Genomic DNA, 18,895 nt, shown 5'->3' on the forward strand with positions numbered 1-18,895 from the left:
AGTACAAATGGATGCTATTTACAGATGATCTGATTAAACTTGTATATCATCATTTTTTAGTGTACGTGTCTGTTATCTTTGAGATGCATATCCATCTCTTATTGCACAAAAACTTCTTTGCTAACTCAAAATATTTATCTAGAAGCAACAGAAGAAGTTTCACTGGACAGTCCAGAGAGGGATCCGATACTTTCGCCAGAACCTACTCCTGCAATCACTCCTGTAACACCTACTACATTAGTAGCTCCCAGAATGGAATCGAAAAGTGTAACAGCTCCTGTGATTTTTGATAGATCCAGAGAAGAGGTACACAGTAAAATTGTAAATCATGGAAATGTCTTGTTCATTTTTTGAAGTTTTTTCTTCTTTTAAAATGACAGTTCCTAAATGTTGACTCACAGCATCATGCTTTGCTAAGGGGAAGTATATAAAAGAAAACCTATTCTGTTTATTTTGCATATGACGTTTAGTATGAATTTGAGTCATGAAAATACCATAACAATTCATTACTTAGGTAATTAAATTGGAGATCTGTAGCGTGAAGAGTAAGATGCTCTGTTCCTTCAGAATAGATATTGTAAAAGTGGCTGTAGGAGCAAGCTGTGAGCTTGTTACAGGAGAAACGTTAATGATGTATAATAACTCTTACTAGCATGTTACAGGTTTCAACTTGGATTTCTGAAGCTGTTGTTAATGGGGAAATGGAGGAAGCAGTTGTTAACATTATCCTGCACGCTAACAGACAGCTGAGGCTAATGGTAGTTTTAACATTGCTATTTACATTTTGGTGTTCTGTTCAAAGCCTGGGCATTCCCAAATGCCATTCATTCTGGAGTGTTTTTTTACTAGACAGTGCCTCTGCTAAATGGGTTTGCAAACAAGACTTGCCCATGACTCGATGATGGCTGCTTCCCCAGATACCACAAGATGGCATTTTATTCTGATTTTTTCCCCCTTTCACCCCTGGTACACTGTCCCTTCTGCGATGGTGTTTGTTAAGATCTCTGTTTTTATCAAACTTATGTATATTACGTGAAAGATTACAAAATTCTGCATGATTAGAGCTCGGGCCAGTATCAGAAAATTCTCTGTTACTTTTTCCTTCCCAAGCTCTTCTGGTACAGATACCATTAATAAAAAGGAATACCTGTTCTTTGGTTAGAGGCATATAGAAACATCACAAATGAGTGGGTTTTGAACCATAGTATCTGCTGGCATTGGAGGAGATACAATGAACATATCCCTAAGATAAATATTTACTAAAAACTTTGAGGCCAAGAAGTCCTGAGAAAAGGCTGCCATACTAAAAGCTTTTGCAGGAAGGCTTAAAACTAAAATCATAGAATCATTTAAGTTGGAAAAGACCTTTAAGATCATCGAGTCCGACTGTAGACCTAAGACTGCCAAGTCCACCACGTGAACTTTGTTGCAGTGACAATCAATGTTAGAAATTATGTTCACTTAGCATTGGATGGTGGGTCTGAAGGGTTTTTTTTATTATACAAACATACTGACTTTTCCTTCTCCTTCCTCTATACCCTTATCCTTGTAATTATACATAATATGAATGTACATTACCTTGTTAAATATGGCATTATCTTTTTTTCTAGATTGAAGAGGAAGCAAATGGAGATTTGTTTGATATAGAAATCAATGTATCAGATCCAGAGAAAGTTGGTAAGTTCCTTCAGCCTAGTAATTCAGGTGGTAGACTGTCTTATCCCTTGAAGACTATCCTGAGATTTTTGGCATGATTTCTTATTCAGTTGTCTTTTGGCAGTTTTTAGTATCTAAATGGAAAGCTATTTAATGTATATTTTGGAACAAAAAGTGTGTGAAGGGATTAGAATAACTTGCCATGGGATAAGTATCTTAATTTTCTTACAGGAGATGGCATGGAAGTTTATATGGCATACAGAGTAACCACAAAGGTAACTAATGCAACAAATATTTTCAGATAATTTTGTATCATAGCTGAGTAGATGGATCACTAATTCATAACAAATTTTTATTTTTTTTAAGACATCACTTTCCATGTTCCACAAAAATGAATTCTCTCTTAAAAGAAGATTCAATGATTTTCTTGGCTTGCACAGCAAATTAGCAACAAAGTACATGCATATTGGTTACATTGTGCCTCCAGCTCCAGAAAAAAGTATTGTAGGTAAGTGTAGTTCCTGTGAGGTAGAATTTAAGAATGTCATTTAAGTACTGTAATACAAATTAAGTATTTTAATATCTGTTGGGCTTGTAAAATAAATACTTTTCTGCACAAATATTACTTACTGCTTATCAAGTGGTCCAAACTATTAAATATTCTTCCTGTTCTGTATTTTAAAAAAGTTTGGGTTAAACTGTAAAGATATGTACTGGCCTCTTCCTAACTCAGACCAGCATTGATAATAAGAAGGATGTTTGTCTAATACATGGCCTTCTGTTTCTTATCTATCATTCTTTCTTCACTGTTGCGCTTTAAGAGCTGATTAGTCTATCAAAACAAAGATGTTAAATGAAAGTTTATTTTTAACTTGTGCTGTTATCAGTTGCCTGCAATATACAGAGCTTCATACGTACTCAACCTTTCTAATACTTCAGTCTGTTTCTTTTGGTCATGGTGAATGCTAAAACCTCTAGTTAATTCCTCAAAGTTTTAATTCAGAAAACACTTTTGAGTGATGCTAGTTTTTGTGAATGCCTTGAAGGATCAGATCCTTTCTCCATGAACTAAGAAGCATGCCTGATGCGTTGAAGCAACTTCAGTTTTATGAGCTCTAAGTAGTAGAGGTTCTTTCAAAATAACTAAACATTTAAAACACTAAAACCTGCTGAAGTCTTTTGGCTTACCCATATAAATAAGTGATTGGACTCTAGAACGCTTTTTGGTATGTAGGCAATGGCAGGACTTTTTTTTCAGGAGTTTTGTCTGTAAAGCTCATCAAAGCTGCAGCTTTTCATATAAGTAGGAGTAGGCAGACAGAGTAGATGTAGGCAGCAGAAAGCTTGGGAAAATTGTCCTTTTAATTCTGTGGAAAAGCACTGCATTTTTCAGTCTGTAAGACTGAAAATTTGATCTGAATTTTCAGTAGTTCTTGAAAGTAATGTATGATTCTGTAATAACCACTTTTCCTGTTGTTACAAAAATAAGTTCAATTACAAATGCTAACAGGGCTTATAAAAATGGAATGAGACTTCTAGTCATGTCCTTTGGATGACATAACATTTAAGCCATTTGTGACAGTGTAAATTTACATGGAAATGTAGTACTTGCATCACCGTCACATTCATCTGTAAGACAAAACTTGGACTGGATTTGAGATACCACTTGAACAAAATGAGCATAAATATTGATATACATGGAAGTGTGTAAAATGGTGGGACTTAATGCAGTGTAAGCAAGCACTGGCTGTCACTTCAGATCCTTGCATAGAGACTTTGTTAAGCTACAGATAAGTTGGGAAAACTCACAGACTGCAGGACATTTTCCAAAGAGCATGAAACTCCTACTTTAAATTTGAACTTCAGTGCACAGGTGGTATTTAATTCTGTCCAAAAATATTTAGTCCATACATTTCTAATTCTGGAAAAAAGGAGGGGTTCTAGGCTGATTAAAATGAGGCATCTTAAAGCAGAGCTGGCAAAACAGCTCAAAGTAAGATGACGTATTTACATCAGACGTGGGGTTTTTTTAAATCTTAATATGAAATATCATGCATTCAGTGTTATGCAGTGTGTGTCGTACAAAAGTCCTTAGTCTGTTCATTCTGTTACACTGTTGGTAACACCTGGAGTTTTAAGCTCAAATTTTATTTTGGTGACAGGTGGGAGGGGCTGACATTTCAGACCTTAGCCACAAATTCAAGGGGTCAATTACTGACTGTGGAACAACAAGATAAAACTGAGTCAGTAGTGAGCTAGAGTTCGACATCCATCCAAACTGCTTCACTACTTACCTATGTGTGTTGGAAAACCACGTTTTTTGTTTTTAAGAAAATAATTTATTAAGTCATGGATCCTTTCCTGTGAAGGATTAGAGTGCTTCGTCTACAGAAACTGCATTTACACTTGCATTTAAATAGGTTTATAATAGCAGAGAAAGAAACCTGGCATGATATCTAGAAATAACTATCAATATCACAAGTTAGGAATTCTTGATATTGGTCATTTGATTAAATATTCAGGTTCTTTTCCTATGAATTTCTGTTGCTATCAGATGTGAAGGATCTTTTGTGTTAAACTGCAGCATTTCATGCTTTCTGCAGTGAAATATTAATGAATAGTAATACTCTAATGCAAAAACATGAGGTATGTGAATTCTCTCACTTTTGCTTGAGTACTTTAATCCTTGTATTTAAAGACACTCAATTTTACAGATAAATTTGTGGATTTACAGTTACGCTACACTGTGTAGTATACCTTTGAAAAAAATGCCGATCGGATTTATTTTCATCATGTTACAGACAAGGGAAAAACTAAGGCTTCACTGAGAGGTTAAGGGTCCCTCCTTGTTCCTGTAAGGATGCTGTTTGTCCCCTCTGTGGGTTACTGTGTGAAACTTCTAAAGCCAGAACAGAGATCAGGTGAGGAACAACTTTGGGAACAGTTGACTTGGCAGGTCACAGAGTACACATTCAGAATCTCAGAGCTTTCAGATGGAGAAGCACAGAACTAACAGAGCAGGAATACACTAAAGGTAAAAATAAGATGTTTGGACTGTATCATAACATACCTCTCCTGTGTTTTAGGAAATAAGAGTAATTATGAATGTTCAGTGTCTCATGCTGGTTTTGATAGTATTCAGGTTCCTAAGCTTTCTGAGTTTGGGTCTTTAGCATGGAAAATATTGACCTCAGTCTGACAGTTTGAGTTCTGTTGCTGAGGTGGAATGTATTTCCCATACCATGATACATTAATAACTGTGGCTCCCCTATCATAGCTTTTGGCCACTCTTGACTTGGGCAGAGGAAGTGATGTAAAGCTGCATGCATTTTATTCTGCTAATTTTATTCTCAGCTCAGTTTGTAGCTGTTCATATGCTTCAGAATTTTCAGAGCTGGTTAGTTTGCCTTAGGTGACTAAAAAACTCTTAGTTTTAGAACTTAAAAAAAATAATAGAATGAAAATGTTAGTAATAAGCTTACCAATTAATAGGCTTATAGCCTGAGATTTATTTTCCTATTCTGCTTTATTTGGGTAACTGTTTTCTTCTTCTGAACATGAGTGATCAGTAAGACTCTGTTCTTCATTTAGATTGTCTTCATAAATGCAAATTAAACTAGTTTTGTATAACTTTTAGTCAAAATTAATACATTACAGGAAATTGCATATTTCACAGACCTGCTTCCACAAAACCATGCAGCATGCAGTGTTGATGTTTTTTCTGTTCCTGTGTAGTATTTATCATTGTAATTTGACTTAAATACATAAACTTAGGTGAGCTGTATCTTCTAATCACATCAGTTATGTTAATGATTTCTTTATGATAAAATAAAATCAATATGATGCCATTTTCTTCAAAGGCATGACCAAGGTTAAAGTAGGCAAGGAAGATTCCTCATCTACTGAATTTGTAGAGAAAAGAAGAGCAGCTCTAGAAAGGTAATGTATGTATCTAACTAAAACTTGTTTAGCTTCAGAATGACCTGTAATATACTACATGGGCTCTGTAATGGGTCCCATTAATAATGGGAAATGCAGCCGTATTCATAGAGAGGATTATAGCTAACTCTTTTCAAACTGGTTGGTGCTTAAAATTGAGATTCCAGAGATCCAGTAAGTAAAACTTTCTTTATCAGCTTACTTAAGGATTTTGGGTTTAAGGAATTAAGGCACTTCAGCAGTCTATCTGTTCCATAGAAAATCAACTGTTGGGCAGGGAGATGGGTGAAAGAGACCTTCAGTCACTTGAAAGTACAACGGCCTTCTGATGACTTGAAGTACATTAATGTGACTAACTGAATTTTGGCATAAGAGATGCTGGATCTCTGTCACCCAGCGCTGGTATACAACTAATATTGTTCAAGTATCTTTGCCATGGAAGGGTACTGTCACTGATATACTGCATCCTTTTCCCCTGTTGGCATGGCTAGTAAAGCCTTTAGAAAATAACTAGTAGAACGTAGACAAGTATACAGCCTTAATTTTGGTTGATTGCTGTGATGCAATACAACAGTTTCAGTTAAACTAGAAAATTAACAAAAGTCAAAGGCTGTAGATTGTGTGTGGAAGAGCTATCTAACAGATAATGTATGAAGCTCTTGAACTTCTGGAGTTCCAGAGCCAATCTTAAACAAAAAAAAATCTGTTCAGAATCCTGTTGCTAATATCTTTCTGTTCCCTAAGACAGAGGACCTTCTTCCTAGCAGAAGAACATCTGAAATGATACTGAACCTCAAAATACTGATAGGTTGTTCTTAGTTATCTGTTACTGAAAATTGGCATATAGCTTAACATTTGCCACATAAAATTGCACCCAGAAGTTACTGAAATTGTTTTGTCACTTGGAGCAGAACTGTGAAACACATTCTGGTTACACAAGTTTATTGAGTGGTGCTGTGAGATATGAAGACTTGGATTAGAGTAATTGGGTTTAGATAACTGAACAGATACTTCCACACAACTTTAGGTCTGTGTCTTTAACAGAGATGACTAGTTTCCCTCTTGGTTGCTTACTTGAACAACAGAAGTAGGATTAAAAAAAGTTGCATTCACAAGCTTGTGTGTGTGCTGCTTTTTCATTTATTTGTTAAAGGAGTTACACTAGTGTACCACTTCTAGTGCATGTTGAGCATTCCTCCCACAGTGGGGAATGGACTCCTCAGGACTTTTGACAATGTTGGGAAGGCTTCACAGTATATTCCATCTATTTTTTTCAGAAAGACTGTGAATATCTTATCTGGCAAGGAGCAACTTTTTCATCATGCCAACTTTAGCTGTCTTTTCCTTTCAGAATAAAAAATTACCTATCTACCAAGGTGTTCAAATGATACTTAGAGGCAGTAGTTCTGTTGCTCTTGCCTAAACATGAGGAAAATGTATTAATGCTCCCCAGAAAGTCAGACCAAAGAAATCTGCTTCAATTTGCTGTTTTTTGAACTGAGAACTATGGGGAACGTGGGCAGGAAAGCAATGCACCTTGTTAGTTGAGTTCACTAAAATTTATGCCCTAGAATATTAAACTTTGATACTACAAGTCTGCCTGTCAGACGTCCTCAAACACATTGCCAGTTGTCTCCAGTGAAAATGTTAAAGTCTCCCTCGGAGTAAAGACTATTCTCTAGCAGCAGATTTCTAAAGAAAAATCTCTTTGGTTGCTTGCCGTGTTAACTTTAACTTATACTTGCTACTGGGTATAGAACAAGCAAGGAAAAGTTGAGCAGTCTAACGTATAAAATAGTTTCATTGCAGCCCTTAGCTTCTTTAGGAAGAAGAATAAGGATCTGGTGGCCGTGCCTAATGGAGGATGGAAAAAATACATTACATTTACAATATCAATATACTTATACTTTCAGTTAAAAGTCCCAGCCCACATCACTTTCTAGGACAGTTTCTAAGCAATTTGTGAATGTTACGGGGCCGTTCTGGTACTTGGCGGCTGATGCTTGAGCAAAACTAAAGCTTTGCAAAAAGCAGAGTGTGCTGTTGATAGAATTACGTCACTGCATCTTAATTGGCAATAACACATACTTACATTCCTGTGGTCTTTTGAGGTACTAGATTTCTATAAAGCACTCATGTAAGTGTTGGACGCTTTCCTTTTTTTTGGGTGGATGAGTCCTTTAGAACTAATATGGGGTGAAGGCTTTAGTCTAGCCAGGAAAGAAATAGTTCATACCTAGAACATAATGAGCTCACTTCTCCAAAATTTCCTTTAATTGTAAAATAAGTCAGCCAGAATTATCTGTAACACAAAGCCTGTCCGCTGCACTGTACAAGAATGTTTAAATAAGCTCATCTATTTTTTCCTGGCATAAATTGGCTGTTATTAGAGGAGGAGGACTTCACTCAGCTGTTGGAAATACGAAGTATAATATTTTACCGCTGTGCAACATAACAGTTATGGCAGGTCCCACCTTGAGGAGTTTCTGGTGTAAACAAACTATGTCAGAAACCACTGCCTGCACCTTTGGTGTGTTATTTTGTGGTACGGAGTGCGTGGGGCTGCATTACTTTCAGTCAGAAGTTTCAGGTGTTGTCACAGCATTATTGGAATGAGGCTTCAGTGAATGTTTGAACAGCTTTAGTGGTCCTGGCTGGTAACTCTGCGTAGGACTTAGCCTAGAGGAAGGTGACAGAATGCATAAATGTAGTTTGAAGAGTCAGCAGAGAGGCAAAAGATTGAAGTGGCATGGAGACTGAACTATCATCTGACCCTTTAGAGGTGACTTTTTAAGAGTGTTCAAGCCCCATTAGATAATGAGGGAGGTTGTGTGCTGCATTGTACCCATTCTTTAGATGAAGGACACTTTCCAATGCTGTCAGGCACATTAAATCCATTTTGTTATCTAATATTTTAATTTTTAAAATCATAGGTATCTACAACGAACAGTAAAACACCCAACCTTGTTACAGGATCCAGATTTAAGACAGTTCTTGGAAAGTTCCGAGGTATTTAAGTTCTTTTCAGTTCTCCTATTTGTTTCTAGATATGGTAGCCTACAAAGCAATATATTCTCTTTGTATTGAGACCCCTAAATTCATATGAAATCATATTGGATTGTTCCCTTCATGGGACAGAATGGCAGAGGCTACTTAGGTAATGGCGTGCCTCTGCTTCTGATAAAACTCGAGTGGTAGCAACCAAAAGCTATTTGCTGCTCAGTGACTTCTCAAGCGTGTTGGTCTGTCTAGTTCCAAGTGAAGCTTGTCATACATGGTGAAAATCCATAATTGATGTTACTGATTGTTAAGTCAGATCAAGAATTAAACTGGCTTGAAAGCAGCTGTCTTGCCTCTAGGAGTCCAACATGAGGTGAATTCCTAGGATAATGTGAAAACACTAGCAATGCTGCTGGCCAGGCTAGAGATGTTTTGTAAGTAGAGGACTTCAGTCACCCGTACTATCAATCTGGCACCTTTTACACTATTAAACGTATTGTTAAAGATTATAAACGTGCATAGTGGATTCACTGTAATACTGAATTGTCTTTTGGCCCATGTCAATATCTTAGTTATACTAATAAGTCACAGAGACCTCACTGCTGACAAAAGCATCATTGATAAATAACTTACAGAGGATTTGTCAATGCTGCTGACAGACAAAACATCACATGAAGGGTAAATGGTCTGACATAGGGGCCACCTTGTATGGCATATTCATACTATCCTGAATAATAATATCAATTAAATTTAAAGTTTGTTAACTTAACCCCTGAGGATTTCTAAGTACCTAAGCAAATACACAGTTCTCTTGATACACATGAAGTAGGTTTTGAAATCTGGCCTATATTGAAAAGGAAAAAGACATCAACCTTTTACAATCAGCACACAGTGCAAATCTTGCATTACAATTAAATGTTTTACAGAATTTATTTTGTCTAATTTGTTGTAAATCTAAGCTTTTCTGTTTCTGTAGTGGCAGTTTGTTCTCTGTAGTGTATAGGTGGCTAGTTAGGACCTTTGGCTAGTTCATAATAACTTTGGACAAGTGGGTTGTTTGTTCCATTTAAATGTAAAGATGTTGAAGAAAAGTAAATAGTCTATATTTTTAAGTTTTCCTCTTGAGAATGTAAAAGTAGTAAATCTGAGAAATTAGATTCCACTATATTGAAACACATAGGAGTAAAGAAAACACTATATCCTTTTCTTTCCCCCTTGTGCCCAGTTAAACCTCCATCCTTTTAACCAGTCTGTTTGCCCTTATTTGTCATTCAATTCCAGCTGCCGAGAGCTGTTAACACCCAGGCTCTGAGTGGAGCAGGAATATTGAGGATGGTGAACAAGGCTGCCGACGCTGTCAACAAAATGACAATCAAGATGAATGAATCAGATGCAGTAAGAGCTGATTTTTCAGCTTGAATAATGAGACGAATTAATGAGCCTCAACAGTTGCATTTTAAAGCTGTAGAAGTAGAAAATGGGTTATTAATTTGCTTATTGGCTTGAATTCTTAGCTGTATCAGTTGACCACCCTGGCAGTACGTGGATAATTTGCTTCTTTAAAACCAGAAATGTTGTTGGTAATGTAATTTGTAATGCTTGACTCTTTCGTCTTTTGTCAGTGGTTTGAAGAAAAACAGCAGCAATTTGAGAATCTGGATCAGCAACTTAGGAAACTTCATGCCAGTGTCGAAGCATTAGTCTGCCACAGAAAAGGTAACTTCACTTTTATGTGGCTGCATGAACTGAAGTGCATAGAACTTTAGGAAATGGTGATGAAACAAAAGCTTGGTATGTCAGAGCTCTTAAGTAATTAATAGGGTTGTACAGTATATTTTAATGCAAAAATCTTTTAATTGTACCTTTTAGTTTAAACTGTTCTAGCATTTTTGTGTACCTGTTTTTAATCTTAATTTTAACCAGAATATCTGTCATTCCTAAAGTTACTATATTGATTAAGCATAATTTTTTTCCTTGCAGAAATTCAATACCATACCTAGCAAGTCATTCTACTATAGTAGACATCCATAAATGTATCTCTAGGTCTCATGGCAAGAGTTATTTTCTTCTGAACAAAAAGTGGCTGCATAAATCCATTTGAACATCTTTTGGTTCAGTATTGGTCTGTTAACTGAGTTTAAGCTCTTAAACAGAAATTTACTATTCTTAATTTGGTCCACATAAAGATACATCATCAAGCTACTGTTAATGTAAACTTTTCGGGAAAGATAAGTAGTCTCAGAATATCAGATTTTGGTTTACTTGTTTTGGAGAGCAGCAAAGCCTGTAAGTTTATATTTTAATCACCTGTGCTGCTGTTTTGTCAAAGGTTGCTTTCCATCAGATGACTTTAAAAAAAACAAAACACTAAAACTTTGATTTGTAGTTCAAGGAAGACCATAAATGTGCCTTCTGACACTACTGTATTATGTTAAATATGGGGTCACCTTTCAGCTCTACACTTTCAAAAATACATGAAAATGTCATAAGTTGCTTTCTCATAACTCCATCAGGAGTTACTGTTTGTAGTAAAAAAATCTTTGGCCAGATGTCCTCAAGACTAAAGAGTATTTTAAGAAGTAATGGAAAATCGAAGTGTTTGTTTACTGTTGATCTGGCACCTGCTCATAGATTTGAAGAAGTGTTTATTTTTTTTTAAGAGTTGTGTTTAAATTGTAAGGGTTTTAAATATCTGAAAACATTTTGCTTCTTCAAACATTTCTGGTGTTTTAATGATTCTGCAGAAGCAGCACAGTTGTAAACAAACCTGCACTTTTAATCCTGCAGTAATTTGGATTAAACATTTGTTCAAAGGTCCTTCACAGGACTTAACTTTGTACAGGATGACTTACATGGGATTTGATGAGACAGTTGCCCAAGTATTTGTTAATAGATAAGCTCAAAACTTTATCTTCATAGATGTCAGCCATGCTGGTATGTGGTTTTTTTTTTTTTCTTTTAAGGCATGTCAGAATGTGGCAATACATTACTGTATGCACAGTTAAAGGTAGTCAATAAAACAGTACAACAGAAAAAAATTCCACTCATGGGGGTGGTGGTTTTGTGAAATAGTTGGGGTTTTTCCCACTCTGAACTGCATGGAACAACTGTGCTATAGACCTGTTAAAATTGGTTCAGATTTTCTCTGTAGGTGACTTGGCTTTTGTTTTGTGAGCTTGTGTTTGCTCTGAACTAGGCAGTTGGGTAATACTGAAGTGACAGTTTTTTCCATGTCTTTTGCCAGACAGAGTAGGCATGACATTGACAGACTCAGCAAAACATTTACTGATGGAGAGGTTTTTTTGTGCAGGAGTTTTTCTCCTAAATGTGGTTTCATTGTGATCTCCTTGTGTGTTTTATCATGGCCTTTCGGAAATACAGCTTATGTTTTTCAGTTGGTGAAGTTAGGGTTGAAATAGGGCAGAGGTTTCTGCTCCACTGATCTATGCCGCAGAGTAATAGGACAAATTAACTATATTGTACTAAACATTACTCCTGTATTTCAGAGCTTTCAGCCAACACAGCTGCCTTTGCTAAAAGTGCTGCCATGTTAGGTAACTCTGAGGACCACACTGCTCTATCTAGAGCTTTGTCTCAGCTTGCAGAGGTTGAGGAGAAGATAGATCAGTTGCATCAAGAACAAGCTTTTGCTGATTTCTATGTGTTCTCAGAACTGCTTGGCGATTACATTCGTCTCATTGCTGCAGTAAAAGTGAGTACTACTAGGAGAAATACTGATTTTTGTGTTTAAAGTCACATTCCTCAACTTGTATAATTAGGGTAAATTAATGTGTTCATTTGCACACGTCATAACACAGTTAATGCTAAGGTTTTGCATGAAGTTCTAGCTGAGTAAAATGAATGCATCCATGATCAATTATTTCAGTGATAAAAATGGTTGTGATCAAAAATGGGAATGGGTTAATAAGATCCAGACAAAATGCAAATGGTGAACATCATCAACTTTGAGCAGTACTAATTGTGCACCGTATTTGGGGACACCATACACTACTGTGTCTAAGCATACTGTACTCGTTTATGTCAGGTTACTTATTTTTACAGTATGGTCATAAATTTTTGAGAACATAATTTGGCCACATTTGGTAGATAGCCAGTAGTTTCTGTAAATAACAAACAAATACAATTTCTGGATCTACATGTCATTAAAGAAAATATTCAGTTTTGGTGTAAGTCACTCTGCACAGCATAATTAGGTTTTGATATGGGAAGGGGTGTCCATGAATTTTATCCAGAAATGTCTTTGAACTTTCCAGGTTGCTGGGAGTATATATTTTTCTTTCTATTTTCTCTCTCTTTTTTTTTTTTTTTTTGTTAATGTGTATACTTTAATTCTGTTACCTTAGTCCATTGCTAACAAAAACGTATTGCTGAATATGCACGTAATCCATATGCATGAAAAGTTCGCTAGAATCTGCATTTAGAGAAGTATTTGCCTAATAGAGCACTTCGTAGTGGTTGTTTTGGTAGTGTTTTGATGGAATGAGGAACACAAAATGGTTTGGGGCACTAAGGTGTCTGCTCTGAAAAGGCTTCTTGAATACCGTGTTATTTGTGGAAGGTATTGAGCTGTGCAAGCATGCTGTCAAATGAAATGCAAGAAGACGTGGTAGACACAGTGAGGTTTCTTTGAGTATACTTGTTCTAGTTTTATCCAGAATTACCTCTTGCTACTAGTAATTTAGATAGCTCTGACAATTCTAGTTGCTTAATAAATTTGTCCTTACAGGGTGTGTTTGATCATCGAATGAAATGCTGGCAGAAGTGGCAAGACGCTCAGGTCACTTTACAAAAAAAACGTGAAGCTGAAGCAAAGCTCCAACTTGCCAACAAACCTGATAAATTGCAGCAAGCTAAAGATGAGATAAAAGAGGTAATGTTATCAAACATTGTTTTGGAGGTCAGACTACCTGCATTTACTCATTCATTCTGCATTAATGCACTACTTTATACCATTTTTATTTACAAATCACTTAATCATTTGCTGTTTTCCATATTTACTGAAATGGCTAAAAGGAATTTATTTAAAATACTAAATGTGTGCAATTGTTACTCATTGTAAGATCTGTAAGGCAGTTAATACTGTCTCTACAGAGTCTGGGAGATGGGAGGAGGGGAACATGGACAAGTTAAATAATGCTTTTAACTGTTAACAGGTCACTTGGGTAGGCAAAGGAACTTGGCTTCTAAAGCTAAAATCCAGCTAAGACAACTAATGGAGAACTGTTCTTAATTATGCAGCATATCTACCCATATATATATATGTATGTATATATGGTGTAATTTCAGTAAAAATAAATCTAACATGTTGAAGTGTCATAATTTATACACTTTTTCTATCATGCTTCACTAAGGAAATTGAAGAGGTAGGACAACTTAATTATTTAACATTAACGCATTCTAATTATGCACCAGTATTCTCCCATTAAAAAATGGGAGAACATCATTGTAGATTTCAAGCTCTCTTACGCAGTTACTTTGTTTGGCTTCCTCATTGGTCACTAACCACATGCTGCTTTGTTCTTTCTGCTCTTCAATATGCTTTGCATACAGTGTTGAAATTACTCATTAACTTGGCTTTCTTTTTCTTAAAAAGGCCTTTGTTTACTGGGGAAATTTAGTGTTGTTGTTGTGTGACCACATTCTTGCTGGTTGCCTCTCTTGATGTCACCCATCCATCCACAATACAAGTGAGCTGGAACTCCTTGTCGAAAATACTTCCTGAGTATTGGAAGTAGAAGGAAATACTCAGTGATCCTTTCTCAGTCCCACTATTAAAAGAATTAGTTATGTTGTTCCTGAAGGATTTATTTTCCTACTTTCTTGGATGATTAGAGAAGGTTGTAAGTAAATATACAGTTTGAATGTGGTGATTGAAAGTTATTGCTGCCATTGTTCAGAGTTGCTGAATTCTGTAATAAGCGTTCTTCTGGCAGAGAAATTGCAGTGGAAGCCTACACAGCTTCAGCTTCATCCATGACTCAGTTGCTTTTTGCAGATGAAAGGCCAGAGAACAGTCCTAGAAATACCTTATTGAATAAGGAGAAATTTCTTCATGTCAGAAACTATAAGATGGCAAGACTGTTATCCAGTGATAATTTGTATAGGACCTGGCATTTGGGCATGATGAAACTGGGATGTTGGATCCATTAGGCCTGTAGAGGCTTTCAGTGGAGTCTCAGGCACCTCTAGTTGCTGTGGTAAGAAGGCACAGGGAGTCTTAAATCTACCTTTTCCTTGTGGCTGAGTAGGGTATTTTTTCAGTTAGTCAGATAACGCTTCAGGCTGTTCTTCTGTGAAGGACATCCTATTATGACTTACTGCATAGCTTCATAATGTATATCTGAAAAGGCAATAAGGGGAATAAATATAAATGAAAAATACAAATACGTAGATATTTATTGGAACATAGACGATGTTCATCTCATATCACAAGAGTAACTTGCCACTGCACCACAAAATGCTTTTGTGAATAAATAGCACCGCTAGATTGCTAACCGGAATATGCTATATTGAAGTATGTTGCTTCCCTGCTGCCTTTTTCTGAGGAAGATAAGTGTTACTGGCTGTATTGGCTCCCATGACTCAGTTACTATGTTGAGATGAAGAGATACATTTGCATTTTAAATATGTTAGCCTGCATGCATCTGAAGTGCGAGGCCGATACCTTTCTTCACAGTATATCTACACAGCTAGCTTAAATTTAACGATATAATAGGTGTGTAAAAGCAGTTATAAGGTAATGTAGATGATGATGGTCTCTTATTGTGTAGCTGGATGTCTTTTCCCTTAAACTAAGGAGAAACACGTGTCATGTATTGTTACATGAATGCCACACGCCCAATACGGCAAAACCCCGCAAGCATCATCACTTCTGAATTTTCCTTTTGTGCTCTTCTTGCCTGCAATAACTTTTCTACTCCTGCTTTCTATGAAAACAGTTCTCACTGAACAAGAAAGCACATGGTTTGGCTTGCCTAAGCAACACGCGTTCTGACTGGAAAGCAAATAAACACATCCTCAATAGCTTGTCATCTGCAACAGAAATATGGTAGAGATAATCATATACTTGACCATAGGCAGAGATGAAGATTTAATCAAAGGAAAGTACAGGGAACGAACTTTTGAGACTCTTCCACACTTGATTGGACAGGTAGTTACAGAAAGCTTACAGGTTTAGATTCCCATTATAGCAGTGTTTTTAAATGGAATAGCAGGTAAAGCTTTAGACATCCTTTTTCTTTTCTGAAGAATCTTAAAAAAAAATGTTAAGTGTTCCGTAATAGCAATACTAAGATATTTTTACATTTCATCTACAGATAGCATTACCTTAGAGATACCATTGTTTTAACTGATCTCATGACATCCTATTATACAAATTGTTACTTAAAAATTGTTATTGTAAGACTTTCCCTTAAGTATGCCAAAAAATCAAATAGATCCTTTTCAGCTGACTATCACTAATATACCAAAAAAAGTTCAGATCCTGATAGACTGAACAGACAACACAAAGTCTTATCTCTGCATGTCTTTCCTTTGCCAGTGGGAGACAAAAGTTCAGCAAGGGGAAAAAGATTTTGAACAGATCTCCAAAACCATTCGCAAGGAAGTGGGAAGATTTGAGGCACGTATAATTTTGTCCAAGTAAATAACAGTTTTACTTTAGATAATATTGACATTCCAAGTAAAATTGGTTAAGAGGTTAATATGCCATAATTTATTTATTAACAGAAGGAACGAGTGAAAGACTTTAAAACTGTTATTATCAAGTACTTAGAGTCGTTAGTGCAAACACAACAGCAGGTAAGATAAATTTTAAGTTTTGTACACATTGATATTTAATACATTCCATACTAGGCTAGTTAAAAAAAGAGAGACTTTAACTGTAGCAGTTTCTAAAACATAAAGAACTACTCCTAGTCTGTACTGTATTGGAGAATAGCATAGTGATTGCAGTTTCCCAGCTGTTGCCGTGCTCCCTTGCACAGGTCTAATTCAGGGAAGTAAGGGAGAAGCTCCCTTAGGGCTATGGGCGAGTGGATGGTCTTGTCTTCTTCTGAAATTGAAGTAATACTTTCACTTATAGATCGGAGTAAATTGTAATGAATATGTACTTAGACTTACTGAAAAGACTTGAATACTTAAACGTTTATTGCTCTTTTTAAAAAGTATAAAATATTACTGAATATTGTAAAGCAGTAAAAGAGTTTCCAGTGACTCAGAAGTAGACGTTGTTCCCAGAAGAGTGTCTGGAGTCTTTCCTTTGTTCACTCCAGGAATATAACCCTCTGGCTTTGAATAAATAAATAAATAAATAAAGTGGTAGCCTTAGAGGTAAGAATAGCAAACTGAGCTTGCAAACAAATTCTGTATAACTGTACTCTATAGCATCAAGTTCAGTGTGTGGTAACAACCCTTTTGCTGTGAGCAGATTTGTATATTTATTACTTGTATTTTTTCTTGCATTACGTAATAATGAATGGGTAATATGTTCTCACTTTATCTGGTGGAGACAAGTTTACTGCAAGAGGGGGAAGGTATATGTGTTTTCTTTTCCAACATTTAGTACTTAATAGTGAGTGTTTTTCCCTTCTCTTCAAGCTAATAAAATACTGGGAGGCATTCCTACCTGAAGCCAAAGCCATCGCCTAAAAGAAGAATATTCCAAATGACAAGACACTCTGGATAAAACTAAATTCCACAGTGAAATCACTTTAAATCATCCAGATAAACCACTATATATTTTATGAATTAACATGTGGCTTTTTTTATATACTACAGCATTTTATTAACAAGCTGCATGTCCTGACCCTCTTTGAAGTGGACTGTGGCATGATGTTCTGCAATACATTGCTGAATTGAACACTATTGCGTCTTAATACTTGCACTAAAACGTGCACTGCAAGGCCAGAAAGCTGATATTTTTGTTCTTTACAATACAATGTTCTGTAGTACGTTTACCTGATCTTTATGAAACAAATTTAATTGCATCGATTAATGTTCACTTAAACATTCCTGTACAAAATCATGTTTTTGTGATTACAATAATAAAGGGATGTACCTTGTGAAACATTAAACACTCTGGTTTTGTGTCTGTAGATATCTACTGGTGTTCTTAGAAGTAGCGTTTAGAACAAATTGAGTTTATATCAAAGGCAGAAACAACATTTAGTAAAGAATGCTGGAGATGGTATTAAAGATCCACAAACAAGTACTTGTGGTAAATGATTCTGTCTTTTAATTTTGAATCTCTTTGTTGCAGGTATTCTTTTCACCTGAAGTGATCACTGCCTTGGTAAACTGTAATGTGTTAATATTCATAGTGTCAAAGCACTGATGCTTGGGCAACAGACAGGCATAACCCAAAATCTCTTCCAATTGTTCTACAAAGCTTCTGAAGGGTTAAGATCACCTGCATTGTCAAATGCTGATGTCCTGCTGGACTGATAAATTTCATCAATTGTCTTCAGTGGTCTCAGGATACAAAAAGAAAAAAATCTTGCAGTAATTTTGGTAATCGGGGAGGAAGAAAAGTAGGTAATTCAGGTGAGTGCAAGCTAGTTGTAAGGGCTAGCATTCTGCTTGGATTTTCTTGAGTAGAAAATACATTTGCAGGGACTGGTTGTATATTCTGTAAGAAATCAGAGCAGCTAAACGTTTTTCTGAAATACACAATATTAACATAGGACATGCTGCTTTGTCATTTTAATGACATACGGACCTTGTCAATGGCATGTATTAATATTAAATGGCAGGTGTTAATATTAAATTTTAGACAAATGTTAATCATTTGCAAGAAAAGCTGTTGCTTTCATAGATTTAGAATGGTTGAGGTTGGAACGGACCTGTGGAGGTCATCTAGTCCAACCCTCTGCTCAAGCAGGACCACCTAGAGCTAGTTGCCCAGGGCCGTGTCCAGGCAGCTTTTGAATATCTGCAAGGATGAAGACTCCACAACTTCTCTGGGCAACCTGTGACAGTGCTCAGTCACTCGCACAGTAAAAAGTATTTCCTGATGTTCAGAGGGAACCTCCTGTGTTACATTTTGTGCCCATTGTCTCTTGTCCTGTCACCGGAGACCACTGAAAAGAGCCTGGCTCTGTCTTCATTGCACCCTCCCTTCAGGTATTTATACACATTGATAAGATACCCCCTGATACTTTTCTTCTCCACATTGAACAACCCTGTCAGCCTTTTCTCATAGGCGAGGTACTCCAGTCCCCTCATCATCTTCATGGCCCTTTGCTGAACTCTCTTCAGTAGCTCCATATCTCTCTTGTAC

The 18,895-nt window shown here is 36.4% G+C and overlaps 1 protein-coding gene across 1 annotated transcript in view; it reads left to right on the top strand.

Annotated features, from left to right (window-relative positions):
* SNX2 (sorting nexin 2) overlaps nt 1–17,690 on the top strand; it is a 31,777-nt gene extending 14,087 nt beyond the window's left edge. The window contains exons 3-15 of the mRNA XM_087741493.1: nt 143–306; nt 1,611–1,677; nt 1,888–1,931; nt 2,023–2,164; nt 5,517–5,595; nt 8,529–8,604; nt 9,877–9,990; nt 10,218–10,311; nt 12,102–12,307; nt 13,343–13,486; nt 16,157–16,237; nt 16,345–16,416; nt 17,215–17,690. Of these exons, the coding sequence (XP_087597619.1) occupies nt 143–306; nt 1,611–1,677; nt 1,888–1,931; nt 2,023–2,164; nt 5,517–5,595; nt 8,529–8,604; nt 9,877–9,990; nt 10,218–10,311; nt 12,102–12,307; nt 13,343–13,486; nt 16,157–16,237; nt 16,345–16,416; nt 17,215–17,265 (1,334 nt within the window). The 3' untranslated portion in view covers nt 17,266–17,690. The remainder of the gene's footprint in view (nt 1–142; nt 307–1,610; nt 1,678–1,887; nt 1,932–2,022; nt 2,165–5,516; nt 5,596–8,528; nt 8,605–9,876; nt 9,991–10,217; nt 10,312–12,101; nt 12,308–13,342; nt 13,487–16,156; nt 16,238–16,344; nt 16,417–17,214) is intronic.
* The last annotated feature ends 1,205 nt before the right edge of the window (nt 17,691–18,895 follow it).

Source organism: Nipponia nippon, unplaced genomic scaffold (genome assembly GCF_047370975.1).
Source record: "Nipponia nippon isolate SJK-2023a ecotype South Korea unplaced genomic scaffold, ASM4737097v1 scaffold_8, whole genome shotgun sequence".
In the NCBI taxonomy this organism is placed as follows: Eukaryota; Metazoa; Chordata; class Aves; order Pelecaniformes; family Threskiornithidae; genus Nipponia; species Nipponia nippon.